This window comes from Cavia porcellus, unplaced genomic scaffold, assembly GCF_034190915.1.
Source record: "Cavia porcellus strain 051 isolate PalLab524CR breed Dunkin Hartley unplaced genomic scaffold, mCavPor4.1 scaffold_21, whole genome shotgun sequence".
Classification (NCBI taxonomy): domain Eukaryota; kingdom Metazoa; phylum Chordata; class Mammalia; order Rodentia; family Caviidae; genus Cavia; species Cavia porcellus.
Window position 1 is genome coordinate 61,398,430 of NW_026947504.1, and position 16,388 is coordinate 61,414,817.

Consider the following 16,388-nt stretch of genomic DNA (forward strand, 5'->3'; position numbering starts at 1 on the left):
CCACTCCACAACACAAGAAAGGATACTTCTTTATCTGTCACCTTCTAGCCATGGCATGATTACAGGAATTCCTTTAGTTTCCAAAACATCTCCAATGCTTCTTATAGCCTGGAGGTAGTGACTCCATGAGTGTAAACATATAAAACTCAGGAATGGTATGGGCTGTATCTCTGGTTAGTACTTAATTAACATCATTAGTAGAGAACATGATAGGATCTGAGTTCAGTATTACTTTTATGTTGGATTCCTGCTAAAACAAAGTCTGTAGCAGTCAAGAAAACCTATGTGCCATCAGAAAGCAAAAACAAACAGTGGGTTGTGGTTTGTCTCCAAGAGGAAGGGTCATGTGCTAGAAGTTTGACCCTCAATGCGGCACTGCTGAAGAACTTTCATTTTATGGGACCCCTCATGAAGAATCCTGTAACAAGTTGTTTAGGTCACTCAGAAAATGACCTAAGAATGAATTCACGTTCTCAAGACTGAGTTAGTATAGTGAATTACTTTAAAGCCAGACTGTCCCACACACTTGGACCTTCTGCATGTAGCGTGTTCCTGTTCCATTTTCCATGTTATGAAGATAGGCCCTTAACAGACAGTGAACAGATAAGGGGGGAGGGTGGCTACCTACTCTTGCACTCTCACCTTACAGAACTACTAGATAAATAAACCTTTCTTTACATTACTCAGACTCAGGTGTTTTGTTATAACAGAAAAGAGACTAATAGTCCTTGGACTCAAAAATAAAATTTAAAAATTATTTTTCCTAGACCAAAAAAAAAAGCTACACCCCAACCATATATGTAAACACAAAATAAAAAATGTGAAATACAGTAACTTAGAAAGATTTAACAGGAAATTAAGGAGCACAACTACAAAACACTAGCTGAATCTTCGGAATTCTTTACTGAAATGTACCTTTACAAACCTTACTCATGCTCATCCTTACTTGGATTTTCTCTCGTCATGTCCATCTCTTGGGTTTCGATCTTCTCGCATATCTTCTCGCTTTTCTCTGCGGTCATCCCGTCCCTTGTCTTTTTCTTCCCAATCTCGCTGACGTTCTCGTTCTTTATCCCTTTCCCTTGCTCTTTCTCGTTCCCTTTCTCTCTCTCTTTCCCGTTCCCGTTCTCTCTCTCTCTCCCTTTCTTCTCTTTCTCGCTCGCGTTCTTTTTCCCTGTCTCGCTCTCTCTCTCTCTCCCTTTCCCGATCATGGTCACGCTCTCTCTCCCTTTCACGGTCTCTCTCTTTTTCTCTTTCTCTTTCTCTCTCCCGTTCCCTGGCACGCTCTCTTTCTAGCTCTCTTTCTTTTTCTCTTTCCCGATCGCGTTCCCTTTCTCTCTCCCGTTCCCTGTCTCTTTCTCGTTCTCTGTCTCTTTCTCTAGCCCTTTCATCTCTTCTGTCATCCACTCTGTCTACTCTTCGTTCCTCTCTTCTTTCATCACGCTCAAGCTCGTCATTCCTTCCCTGATGTCGAATTGGTGAGCTTGGTCTTTGATCTACAATGAAAAGTTTTGTGAGTGATTAATTTGACATGTAACCTACAGGTAAGAACATGGCAAATCTTAAGTTTTATATGTATTTAGGGTCACTCTAGCAACAAAGTAAAAATCAGGTACTACATTTACTTTTAATAATCATCCAGATAATAATCACCTCTAGACCTTCTAACAATACTTTCTTAAATCCAATTTTCATTTGCCCACTAACGGCTGTCTGCTGCGCCCCATCTCCCTCCTCCCCTCCCACTGCTCCACCTTTGCGCTTCCTCTGCATGCTCCCTACCCTAGCTCCAGCCCACTGCTCCAGCCCCACCTTCTGCCATCTCTACCCTTCACCTCTGATCTTCTCTGTCCCCCCAGCAGGACCTGAGAACACTGGTGGCAAAAGATAGGGGCAGCAGGAGGTGTAGAACATAGGAGCTGAAGGAAAAAAAAAATTTCCCTCGTAAGTCACACCTCTAATTTCAGGCCAAAATATATACACATCAAAGTGCAACTGTTATGTGAGAAAAATATAACAGAACGAAACTAAACTAGAATTAAGGGTACTGATGGCTAATAATTTTGGAACAATGAAATGTAAAAAGTGTTTGTATTAGTGCTATGTAATTAATAACTAATAAAAGTTTTAAATGATTACTCAAATGAAGAGCTGTTTTCTTAAAAAAGTTGACTAACAAGTCCATTGCATTATATATATGTACATATACATATATATATATTACATATTTCTTCCAAGCTACACACAAATCACATAAACACAGAGAAAATGAATATATAGTATCTAAATGCCTACTTGAATAGGAAATTAGTCTGGGATCAAAAAGTGTGAACTTCTCCAAAGAGAGCAATTTGTGAAAGCAACTATTAAGGTACAGATCTAGGCTACTGTGACGTTTCTATTTTCATATAAAAATGTCTATTGATCCACTGATAAATATCAAATTATACTATGTCAAGTAAGTTGACAAATGTTCCATTCATCAACATTTGAGCAGGGATAATTCTGGAATATGTCTCATGAAGGATTCAATACAGCAACTTCCTTTCCTCATCACTGATGAAAAAAGACAAGACATCCGTATTTACTATAGATTCCACATCTCTCAGACTTAAAGTTCATGGAATTTAAAACTAAACTAAAGTAAAACAAAACAACTCTGTATGCCCGAATGCTGTCTGAATTCTTGGTTTGGGAACCACAACCAAAAGTACAATTAGAGAAAAAGCTCAAATAAATTCAACACTGAAATTTGCTGTAATTCATACTTAAAATTTCTGAATACAGCTATGTCAGGAACACACTGCTGCACTTTATATATACACTTTCTTGTTAGTTAAACCTCTATTTTCCCAACCAAAATAAAAATGGTCCTTATTTCAAAACAAAATGGAAAGGATAAGAATGTGTCTAATATACCTAAACTGTGTTCCTTGTCTTTCCCTCAAAATGTGCACTTCAAAGATGTGCCCTTCTTCACATATTTTCTTATTGTAAGGAATGGTATAACTCTTCACAAAAACTGTCCATGCCACTATACCCAAGTATCATTACTTTTACTTCCAGAATATTTCTTTCTTTTCCTGTTCCCATTTCTATACTACTAGTACACTCACTTAGTCAGCCCTTCTCAGATGACTATGTCATCAACAGTCTAACTGGATGGTATCTTTTACTTTCTTAATATGTTTCCAATATAAGTTATTTCATGTGTCTCCTTAAACCTCATTATGTGTAAGCAATGAAAAGCAATTAAATTCAAACTTTTTACCCTGATTAGGTCATTTACAAACTGGGCTAGTCTCTCATTAGTCCTTTTCTCCAATATCTTCCCTTGCCCACCAATTATAGCACACTATCCCAACCTCAAAAGATAATTCTATATTCTAAATTATGTGTTTCTTTCAGTCCCGTGTATCTGCTGATGCTACATCTCTCCTTGCAAAATATGTCTTTAATCATTTCTTCTAGCAAACATATGTATTCTTCAAGCCTTAATTCAGATACTATCTCTTTAAACAGCTTTCTTCAGACCCCCTCAGAATTATGTTTGATCTTTCATTTTCTTACAGAACTCCATAAACAGTTGCAATTTAATTATCTATCATGATTAGACTGTGAAGGTCAGATTTAAAGGAAAGTTTAAACCTCTGAGCCCAGAACAAGGTACCTGACATGGCACATCTCCTACCCTCAATCTTTATCAATCTGCCGAATGCTCATCATACTCTAGCAGCATTGTCTTTTACTTCTAAGGCATATTAGGATAGTTCCCATCTCTAGAAATTTGCACCTACTCTTTCCTCTCCAAAGAATGCTTTACACTTAAATCTTTGCAGAACTAGCTGCTTCTCCAACATTATGCTTCTTCAGAAATGTCATTTCCTCAATTTTTTTCATAAACATTCTAATGTAGGTAAACCTCTACCTGGATCCCTTGTTTGTTTCCTTGATAGCCTCATAAGCCTCTTTTTTGTGGAGACAGGATTATCTCCCTACCACATTGTTATATAAGAACAAGAAATATTGTATTCTAAATGCTTAACCTAGTAACTAGTATCGTATTCAACACATATTTGTACACTATACCATTAAGCTAAAAATGCTTCTGTTTTAATCATAATACTGATACTTACTGAAACAATTACAGTAAAATAAAATAGAAATTAGCCTTATAGTCAGAAGACCTGAATATGAGTTACAGTTCTGGAAGTTATTCTCTATAATATTAAGAAGTTATTTTACTTAGGTCTACTCTTAAATTGTGAAACATAGATCATATTAGCGTATGTATTCTCACAGACAATATAAAAGACAAGTCAAAGATATGTGTTCAGCAACTATCAAAGCTGTTGGCACCTAGTAGAAGCTTAGTATGTGTGGCTGAGCTGAACACAAAGTTTAAACCAAGTATCACTGTTAAATTCAGGCATAAACCTGAGCAAGGATATGAAAATAGACAAAAAAAAAAAAAAAAAAAAAAGTACTACAACATAATGTTAAACATGTCAAAATACTGAGAAAGAAATAATTTCAGACATAAACCCCTATCTGTAACTGAGGAAATACCATACATCTTTTAATCCAAACGTTTTAGGCTTACCTTTAACAAATTCAACTCAACCAACCTCTTCTGCCCAAAATCTATCTAGCTCCCAAACATAGATGGTATCTTACAGACGTTATCTCATTTCTACACATGCAAGATACTTTATCCTTTCTTTGACTCAGTCTACAGTGAAGCACAAATATTTAATTCTCTGGTCCACTAAACTTCGTCTTAATCTCACTATTACAGTAAGTCGTACTTTTTTTAAACATTTAAGGTCTTGATGCATACAGACAATAAAAGCTTGCAAAAAAAGTAATTATAACCCTTAAGTACTTAGTAATTGTGCTTCAAAATTTTTCTAATAGATTGTCTAACAGATGAATAGAAAACTTTACCTTAAGACATACAAAAACATAAAATTACCTAAAGCAAACATATACTGTCAGAACAGAATATGAATAAAATGTTTCCATGAATAATACCCAGGGCTATCACCAATTGTTTTTCACGCTCTCTCACAATCCTTGTATGACTGCTGGTAACAGTTTTAGGTATTTCTAGAATCAAAACAGGCTGGGCTAGCACTCAGTCACCCACATTCTTCAGAGTTATGTGCTATTTGGTTAAAGTGACAGACACAGCAGGGCAACCTAGCATTTGCATTCTGCCATCTTAGGTACTGGTAGTTAGCTAGTTCCATAATTTGTTCTACACCAACCAAGCAAGATTTTATTGAAAGATATTTTATACTAAATATAAACTGGTAATCACTTAAAGAACAATTCCACCAACAGCTACTGGCCACTATGTAATAACACTCCGTATGACAAACCTCTTTCTCTGTTGTCACGTCGGTCTCTCTCCCCATGTCTTCTCTCAAAGGAAGAGTCCCTTGTTTGATCTCTGCTGTCTCTTTCTGGATATCTGTCCCTCTCAGGGTAGCTACTTCGAGTCTCCCAGCTGTCGTGATAGTTGCCACTACTACTGTGACTATCAATTTGAGAGCCTCTGGTTCCCCGGCTTCCTAAACAAAAGGATATTTACACAGATGTTAAACATATTGTCATGGTTTGTGTCTAGATGTCCCTTCAAAGCTTCAGTGGTAGTATGGTCAACTTTTTGGAGGTGACTAAATCTAGAGTTTGTGATGGGTTCATTGTCTAGTGCTGGGATTGGGGATGTGAGGGTTACACTGACTCTAGATTGGGTAGCCTACATGCAACATAAGGGAAGAAAACAGGCCTGCTTCTTCCTTTTGCACTTGGTTGCTTTTGCTGTCTTCTGCGGCCATGAACTACTGCTCCTCTGCCATGCCTTGGAACCAGCAGATTACATATAAAAAACTTCCATAATCTGTGAGCTAAATAAACCTTTCCTTTCTTTCCCTTTGTGTGTCAGACAGTTTGTCCCAGCAACAAGAGAAAAGACACATACTTACTTTATTCAAGCTCCATCAATCACAACTTTTCCTCCTAAAAAAAAGCCTCTAAATTGTTTTTGTTTTCTTAAATGTGGTAGTCACTGTTAAAAAAACTACCAAACTTTGGATCAGAATACACTAGTTGCTCAATAAATGACTACTTTGGTAAGTCCCAGTTTTCTATATCTATGAAAAGGTTAACAATGGAAACATAAAAAGATGATGAACTTAACACAGAAAGCAACAAAACAAAACAAAACCACTTTATATCTAATGCTAGTTTATGATGAAAATATTCCAATATAGAACCAAAACAATTTGGTGACATGAAGTGATATGTGAAACTTTTCACTTAGATACGGGAAACAAATACCTTTAGTAGTTTTATTTATCATATCCTCACACTGGAAAGTACTAAAATGTCTTTCAGCGGTAAATGGTCAGATCACAGAACACCTGTACCATGGGACAGTATTCAGCAATAAAGAATCCACTATTAACAGATGCAACAGTCAGAATAAATTACAAGATTAAAAAGTCAGTGCGAAGCCAGAGGTAGTAGCACATGACTCTGATCCCACTTGGCAGGCTGAGGCAGGAGAATCACTGTGAGTTCAAGGCCAGCCTAGGTTACTCAGTGAATTGCAGGCCAATCTGAACTGCATAGTGAGACCTTGCCTAAAACAAACAAACAAACATACAAAAGAACAATAAAAACAAAATAATGTCAATAGAATATATAAAGCTTGATTCTATTTATGACATATACATGAAAAAATGTAAGATGTAAGACATACCAAATGGCTCGGGTATAAGGGAAAGGTATGGATGTAGCTATAAAGTTTGTAAATGAAGGAAATTTTACATGTGTTTGAGCTTCTTTTTTGGAGAGGAGGGAGATAGTCTCAGTATATTGCCCAGGCTGGCCTCAAGTGATATTTTCTTAGCCTTTTGAGTACTGGGAACAGGGTATATACCACATGTGGCTCAGATTGAGTACCTTGATTGCAGAGAAAGCAATATACGTCATAAAAGTACGTAGCACTACAAACACACAAGAAACACACACACAAATGTATTTATAACCAGTGAAATCTGAATAAACTCTATGGATTACACTAGTATTAATCTCTTGGTTTCCATACTTGACCAAAGGTAAGATATTAACACTGGGAAAGCTGAAGGAAGGGTATAAAGAGTATCCTTATATACTTCTTTGCAATCTCCTGCAATTCTCTAATTAGTTCAAAATGCATTTTTAAAAACATTAAATTTTTAAGAGGATACATTAAAGTAATAATCTATTGATACCAAGCACCTGCATGGTATGCACAAGGTTGTAAGTTCAATCCCTGATACAAGAAAGCAAGCAAGCAAGCAAGCAAGCAAAGCAAAGAAGACTTACTGGAAACCTAAAACTCAATTTCTATAAAATCAGTGAGTCAAAGAATATATCATTAAAATGTACAATGTTTAGAATGACTACTAATTCAAACAGTATATAGTTCACAAAAGAATAAAATGTAATAGAAATTAATGAAGCAGGACACAAGACACAAAGAAATCTAAAAAAAGATCAAATTATTTGTTCTTTGAAAACACTCAAAGGTAACTAACCTTTGGCATGACTGATCAAGAAAAAAAAATGAGGCAATATATTACAATGACAAAAAAATCTTTAAAAGTAAATTTATGAATACTTTCTGTCGCAAGTTTGAGGTGAATTTCCTAGAGGTCAAAACAAAACAAAACTAGAAATGTTTCAAGAAGACACACAATCTACATGTATCAGAAAAACTCATTTGGTGTAAAATCTCTAACCACCAGACAAATGTCACCAAACTTTTAAAGAACATGTAACTATATGTAGATTGTTTTAAGGAAGACAACAAGAAGTAATACATTTTACATGGCTAGCTTAACTGAGTTGCCGGTCAAACTTCACAATGAAAAACAAAAGACCACACACACACACACACACACACACACACACACACACACACAATCCTTCCCTGTTCACAGTGGCTCATCAGAGCCAGCAGTGGACCACTCCTCCCAACTCCACATATAGTGATGACATATTGGTAGCTCAAAATCTGCGCCAGCAGGAGTTATCTCTACTACGGGAACTGGCAAAAGGTAAAGTTGGAACTTGTTCTGAACAATTAAACATTACCAGTGCACACTACCAGTGATGGTGTGACAATTTCAAAAACATACATGCTTATTTGAAAATTTAATATTGTAGAACTTTAAAAAATTGACAAAATTACATTTATCTCAGGAATTCAGGGGTAGTTAAATATATCTCCATAAGTAATAAGGTAAAAGAGATAAACTACATGATCTTCAAAACAAAAGAAAGTTAGAAAAATTAGGGAACAGAATAAAAAGCAACTGCAAAAACTTAATGCCAGCAACAATACTTTAAAACTGGAAGCAAAGGGGCTGGGGATTTAGCTCAGCAGCATAAGCGCCTGCCTTGCAAGTGTGCGGTCGTGAGTTCAATCCCTGGTACTGATAAAAAGGAAAAGGACAAAAAAAAAAAAAAAAAAAAAGGAAGCAAAGCAAAATCATTCTATTTATATTCAACAGTACAGTACTAATGACAGAGATGTCATCTTAGTCACTTTTCTCATGGCTAGGACAAAATATCAATACTTGTAACTTCAAGGAGGGGTTTAGAAGCTTAAGCACACACATGGTTGGCAGCGTGGTGGAAAGGCTTGGATAGTGAAAACCTGTTCATGCCAAAGTGGCAGTAAGTGAAGGGAGGAGTCAAAGGTAGGAGCTGGTAAGTGAGATACGGTAGAGCAGAATAACCTACTGTACATCCTCAGTGACCTCCCTCTTCAGACCACGCCCACCTCCTAACCAAGCCAGCAGAACACCCCACTGACCAATCACCTTCACAAGACAGCTCTGAACACAAGAGGCTCCAGGGGATATCCTCACATAAGCCATGAGCTAAGTTACTGACAGAAAGTACTAATCAGAAACGAAGTACCAAGTCTGACTGTTCCCATATATATTAAAAGACTTTAATTAGATCTATTAGGAAAATACATCCCTTGCAATTAATATAGAAATATAATTACCATTTTCATGAATCTGCAATAAGCATGTCAGGCTTTAAAAGACTTAATTTAGCATACAGGTAGACTGCTATTCACTATAAAAGTGTGAAAAAGATTAGAAAAATATAATAGACATACACATTTGTTTGTATTAAATGTTTTGGGAAAGATACAAAGCTGGTAAAGAATGGCGGGCAATAGAAAAGCAAAAGCTTCTACTAATAGCTTTTTGTGCTGCTGAAATTTTGAACCATGTGAATGCATTATTTTAAAGTTTCCTTTAAAAAGAAAAAAAATATATATAGGGAGAGAGAGAGGGGCAACAAAAAGAGGGGACCTGAGAAGATATTTGATATACCTATATCTATATATCTATCTCTTAATGGGTAAAAAGATATAAATCAACAAATACATTTGAAATAAAAATCTAATAATTATTCATGAAATTAAAAATTTTCTAAAATTTACTTGAAAAAGTAAAATTACTTGAAAAGTCAGAGCAATTATGCAGAAGTTGAGGGAAAATCAACACTTAAATGTGAGGCAATAGTACTGACCAGGAACTGATAAACAAACCAGTGAAAAGGAGTAATATGATTCTGCAGCAATGTGTGAGGGGCAGACAGAGACGTGGCTGCAGAAAGAAGTTCAAGATAACAGTCATGAATAATCTTGACATCGTCTGGGTGTAAGTATTTTCTCAGGGAAGAGAAATGACTCAAGATGCTATGTAAAGCAAGTGCTAATAATGAAGAATATGTAAACTAGTCTTTATGATGCTGCCAATTTGAGAATATGTTATTTTAATTATTTTAATGATTATCTTATTATATATATCAGCTTACCAGAAATTACTTCTAATTCTAATGTTTGGCTTGATACTAATTTTCTTAGTAAATGGATATAATCCAACCAGGGTATATACAATCCGTTCTGGGTCCCTGAGTTTTGTTATTTTAATAATTCTTATACATAATTTACAGGGGAAAATCACAAATTCAACTTATTTAGACTTAGACAAAATAATGAAATTGAATGCAAGAAATTATGTATTTAGAAAAGAAATCTTAGGAGGCTTATTATTTTCTATATGAAGGTACATGATACAGTGATACAGGCATACCAATGTTTACAGAAGCACAATTCAAAAGAACTAACTCCTGGAAGCAGCCTACATGCCTATCAACAGATGAACAGATAAAGAAAATACAGTATCTATATATAATGGAATACTACATGGCTATAAATAAAATTTGAGACATCTGTACACATACACCTGGAAAATACAGCGTTCAATGAAATAAACCACGCATACAAACTTATATGCTGTGTGGTTTCTCTCATTTGAATACTGAATGCAAGAGAAAAGAGCAAAATAAAAAACTGATTCTACAAATGGGAAGGGAGCCAAGAGACTAAAGACTAAAGGGTGAGAAGGGGACATAAAAGATTTATTTCATGCCCATGTGTCAAATACCCATGATGACTGTAAACACTGTAATGTGCAAACATGAACTGAAAAAAAAAAAAAAATAAAGAAAACCCCAAAAATAATGAAAATGGGGAAAGGGAATCTATAGATAGAGGAAGATGGATAGGGAAGGGAAGGGGAATAAAAAGAACTAAGATATGTTTTGTATAGGTACCTACTCCCTAAGGTAAGTGTCAACTTCATGTACCGCAAATGTGTTAATAAAAATTTAAAAATGAATATACAAGATCCCTTTTACAACAAGTGAAAAACCTTACCCTTTTCAGGTAACTCTGGACCTCTCATCCTACTTCGGCCCATCCGGTCATTCCTAATTTCACTTCGAGACTCGTTTCTGGAGTCATTTCTTATTTCAGTACGGGAACTTTCTTCTCTCAAGTGGTTTCTGCCATAACTCCGGGATTCCTCCTGGTATGTCTCCTCCTTTCGATGCGTATCTCGACCTTCGCGGTCCCGGTAATCATGAGCATCGCGCGTGGAACGAGAGTCTCTGGGATCCCGGCTCTCTTTCGTGTCTCTGCTATAATCCCTCATCTCCCGAGAGTCCCGGAGGTCTCTGGAGTCTCTCAGTTCCCTGCGTTCTCTAGTCTCTCTCGCCTCTCTCCGGTCCCGACCATCCCGAGGTTCTCTGTCATCTCTGTGGTCTCTGGAAGAACTCTGATCCTGTTCATACTCTCGTTCCTCTCTTGTGTCCTTTTCTCTATCCCTTTTGCCTCTAGTTTCTGCAACACAATTTTGGAAACCAACTGTAATTCCTTTAAAAAATGTTCAGGAAACAAGACATTACAGAGCTTTTAAACTTTTATTACAAAATAATTCATGTTCTTTGCAGAAAAAAAGAAAACATAGGCAAATAATAAAATCATCTATATACAAAAATTCAAAAGAATTTTATGGACACTTGATCCTAAACAGTTGAAACAGGTAAGTGGATCTGTGCCACTGACAACTTATTTTATAGAAACTACTTTTAGATCTGGAGGCAATCCATGACGTTAACCAAATCCACCAAGTATAAAGGAGACAAGGACACATTGTGACCAGCTCACCTATAGCACTGAAGAATAGCTCATGCTTAGCAAGCTGCCTGGCAAATAAATATTGTTTATCACTTTTCCTGAGCTCTTAATGGTATTTGTACAACAATCTTTACAGCTTTCTTAATGGATTTCTAATATGTCACAGAAAAAAATAATTTCATTTTAAAAACTGAACCTCACCGATTAACTAAACCAAACCTGTCATTTTATATGTATCAAGAAATAGGGGCCCAAAGATTTGATGGCTTAGTCAATCCCACATCCTTGTGGGAAACAGTGAAGATTAGAAATCACTATTTATGCCTAGAAAAGGCATAAACTGATTATAACATAAATAAATCTGACATGCAGCCAAAATTTAATAAGAATTCCAAAATTTAATCCTGTCTTTCTGCTTTTATTTAATTAAATTCTTCTGAAGGCTGCTCTCTGGAACTGTCCCAATCTGAAGATATTCTAGTAACTAGTGCAGCCTTATGTCTAAAATACACACTTACCTTCTTTTCTTTGCCACTTTTAGTTAGGGCCATAGACTTTCTCAAAGACTCAAATACCCAGTGTCCAAAAGGCCTTTAAACCTTTACATCAATAACCTATCTTCCTCGCCAATGCCTTTGGCTATACATTTATACCCATAAATGCTGTTTAATGACAGAAGCCAGAGGCAAGGACCTGACATATCACCGTCACCTGCATAAAAGGATGACACCCCCTCCTATACCAGCAGAGCCTTAAAATGTGTTCATTCAGTACCTGTCCCTTTCTTCGTGATATCCCTGTCCTTAAAAATATATCTAATTATTATATTTTATTCTTTACCTACCTACCCATAATCCCACTGATATTATCCTTACTTCAAAAAATGACATCAAAATATAGAATAAACATTTGCTAAATATCTTTTATGGAAAGTTAAAGAAATATCCTGTTACTAAAGACTCTTCCTGTATCATAAATCTTACCACATACAAAATAGCATTTCTATGGGGTTCAATGCATATTATCTTCTCTTTATCAGACTATTTCATAATGTTTTTTGATAATCATTAAATTTATATTATATCTTGGTCAGCTCTAGTTGGTAAACGTTTTTGTAAAATTAACATAGATATAAGACATTTTTCCCATCCTATCAATGTCCTATAAACACTGCACTAAAGGTTCTTCCATCATGTGTCTCATAAACATACCATAAACAAAGTTTCATAGACACTACTGCACTGATCTGGCTCCAGAGTCACATAAATAAGGAATAGGTCTATAAATAAGGAATAGGTTTTTTTCCTGGTCCTCACATATACATGCACCATTTTTTAAAGTAAAAATTTGATTAAATACTGCTGGGATTATTGAAAGGAAGAGAACAACTAAATTCAGAATCTTTCATAGAAGATCGTTTATTATACTCCACAGAGAAGGATTTAAATGTGTATTAAAAAGTAATGTTGCATGTAAACAAGTAATTCCTGAGTATTTACTGCATTCAAAACCAACTCAGGAGAAATGAAGAAAAGTTAAATAAAGAGAGGTAAGAAGCACAGAAAGAGATGACAGCTATTTGACGGTGAGCATCTCGGCTTGTTTAGGGAGTGGCTTATCTGACACTAACTTAATTCTTAGAACTCTAAGAAAAAAGAAAGGTGGTTTTGTTTACTTTACGTTCTTTTATTTTTTTCCTTTTTAGTACCAATGACAGAACCCAGGGCTTGGCACATCTTAGGAAGGAGTTTTATACCTCCATCCCTTCTTCTTTATTATGGCTTTACAGCTAGAAATTCAATAACTTGGTTGAACTGACTTGAAAGCTTCTTCAGCCCTAACCTCTTTATCAACACTTCAGATGAAAAATTTTAAACTCTTTTCTTCTCTTTATTGCCTATTTAAATAACACATTAAGTAAACACAAAGGGGAACACTAAGACTCAAATAGTCAAAATCAATCAGTAAAACATCCTGATTAAAGAACCAACGTAGCATACCTCTAAAGGCTCACCTGTTAGGGTTATTATTTTACATTCCACTCCTTTCTCATCTCCTGTTGCCTTTAGTCTATATGTAACAGAAGACTTAATACAACACTGTCTTCTATTCCTTAATATACCAGTAAATATGAATCCTGACTTTTTAGTTAAAGAAAGCATTGAGTTTAGTAAAATAACTCTAAAATAACAAGATAAAACGTGGCGCACACCTTCTCTCCTTTCATGACGCCGATCATGAGACTGTGAGGTCCGCTCATGGTCATGCCTCCCTTTCTCTCGCACTGGAGAGCGATGTCTTGGAGGACTTTGCTTTCTCTGAGGAGAAGACAAACAATGGGAAGGATAAGGAGAAGCAGAACGTCGTAAAGATGGAGTCAACGTCCGCTGATAGGATGGCGAAGGCGTCCTTTTTCGGCGAGGAGAAGGGGAATGTCTTTGAATAGATGATCCAGACTGAGAAGATGATGAGTGATGCCTAGAAGATATAGGAGAATGATGCTGTCCTGCCGGGGAAGTGGATCTATGAGGGTAAACAGTCAAAAGTTAATTAATTAGTTTTTTTAAAAACCTGTTCAGGAGCCTTCTACTCTAGTCAAAGGAAAAACAAGACTGAATGTAAAAGTTATTTGATTGTTTTTTTTTTTTTTTTTTTTTTTAAAGTACGGGGATCAAACTCACAACTTCCTGCTCATCAGGCAGGCTCTTATACCACTAAGCCAAATCCCTGGCCCTTGAATGTAAAAGTTAAAGCTAAAAATATAAGCAACATTTTAGGATAAATCTTAACTCACAATGCTATAAAATTGTAAGTTTTTAAAAATTTTAAAATTTTAAAGCAAAAAAAAAAAGAATAAAACAATGATACAGAATTTATAAACTATTTTTAAATGTGCCTCATTTGCTGGTCAAGTGGAAATAATAGCTCTAGAAAAAATACGCAGTGCCTGTCTCCCAAGCCTCGGTGCCAAGCCCAGACACACTCCTCTTTCAGGCAGCATTCTTCCTGAGCGAAGACTATCTATGCTAGCTTACAAATACGGAATTTACTGTGATAACCTGAAAGTGTGAACAGCTACCGAGAAAACAACAAATATCTAGGTAGAAAACGGGTGTAAAAATAGCTGTAAATTTGAGGCTATAGGAAATGGGAAATTACAACTAGCTAAGTCAAACAAAACCTGCGCTGTCTAGGTTGGTATTTTGAACTGTGAAAGAATACTAGAGTTAAGAAAAGGACAAGAAAGTATATGTTACCTTATCATATACTTATGTTATATACATATACCAAGTATATGTTATCTTAAATAATCTGCCTTTTCTTGTGGGTGGCACCAACACTGAGATTTACTATGTAATTCTTGTTTGAATCTTCCTTCAAATCATCTTTCACTCCTACCAGAGAAACCACTTATGATAACTCAAAGCACAACTAAATAACTATCACAGTCTGGTATGTCACAGTCTGAGCATGACAGAGATGAAGTACATACATTTATGCAATAATTTTTAAAAACACTAATGTTTAGCCGGGTGTGGTGGCTCACGCCTGTATTCCCACTACTCGGGAGGCTGAGGTAGGAGGATCATTGTGAGTTTGAGACCAGCCTAGGCTACACAGTGAGCTCAAGGCCAGCCTGAACTGCACAGCGAGACCCTGTCTCAAAGAGACAAAAAAAAAAAAAAAAAAAAAAAAGACTAATGTTTAAAAGTAACATTCTAGATATCACATGCCCTGATAATTATCAATGCTTATTTAAAAAAAAAATCTTCACATTCTAGACAAAGTATTATAGAACTACACTCAGTTCCTTTGATAATGCTTATTTTTAAGCTGTTTGCAATGATGGCACAATCATTATTAATCCTAAATCAAGGTTTTTAACCTTTTTACTGTTGATAATTTGTATACAAAAGGGGGAGAGGCTGTACTGTACATAGCAAGATGTAGCAATATCCCTGGCCAATACTCACTAGATATCAGTAGTATCACTCTCACTCTGAGTTGTGACATTACATCAGTCACCCACAAATATCCCGTCAGCCAAAACAACTCCTGGTTCAAAACACAGCCATATACAATGTAGTTTATAAATGATGCTTTTGTGTATCTTTTAATAAAAGGTTTAAATCTATAAAATATGTAAGTCAGGAAAATGATCTTAACTATTAGTACTCACAATAAGAATTTAGGCAAATAAAAATGGCTTTTGGATAATGGTTCACTAAAAAATAAAAATGTGCCACGTGGATTCATCTAAACATGAGTGATCTATGATTCCTTTAAGTTTTATGCTTTTAAACCACTCATTTTTCTTCTAGTATAAAAAGGCCACAAATCATTAAAATGTAATTAACTCTTAGTAGCCCTTACTTATTTTTAGATGTAAGTAGAAATGCTTAGTGTTGGGAAACAATGATAACTATTCAAACATATCCAAAAGAACAGGATAATCACTATTATCTGGGTACTTTTAATTTGAATTTCATCAGGTGCTAGTGATATTACAAATACCAAAATTAATAAAATAAGATCTTTCCACTAAACTGACACTGAGTTTATTTCTGGATATACTTAAAATTGTTTCCAGAGTACCTACAATAACCTTTAATAATTTGTTCACAGAATGCAAAAACCAAAATAGTTTACTCATAATTTCTATAAAAAACTCATTATTGCTTTACAGCACTTCTACTCAAACCTGGTATCTAGAGCATTAAAGAAACTTCAAGTACAAATAACTAAGCTAAGCTGTAAGACTAGAACACTCATGAGTTTTTGAGCAAAGGCTTTATTATTTTAACTTTATTTTCTCCTTACCTTTTCA

General features: G+C 35.5%; 1 protein-coding gene across 3 annotated transcripts in view; it reads right to left on the bottom strand.

The window, feature by feature from the left end:
* The window catches only part of Zc3h13 (zinc finger CCCH-type containing 13), a 76,962-nt gene that overhangs the window by 23,482 nt on the left and 37,092 nt on the right, over positions 1-16,388 (bottom strand). For all 3 annotated transcript variants that reach the window (XM_063232761.1, XM_003477477.5, XM_063232762.1), the window contains 4 exons: positions 13,773-14,083; positions 10,799-11,263; positions 5,385-5,576; positions 947-1,496 (listed from right to left, as the gene is read on the bottom strand). In XM_063232761.1, coding sequence (XP_063088831.1) covers positions 947-1,496; positions 5,385-5,576; positions 10,799-11,263; positions 13,773-14,083 — 1,518 coding nt within the window. The remainder of the gene's footprint in view (positions 1-946; positions 1,497-5,384; positions 5,577-10,798; positions 11,264-13,772; positions 14,084-16,388) is intronic.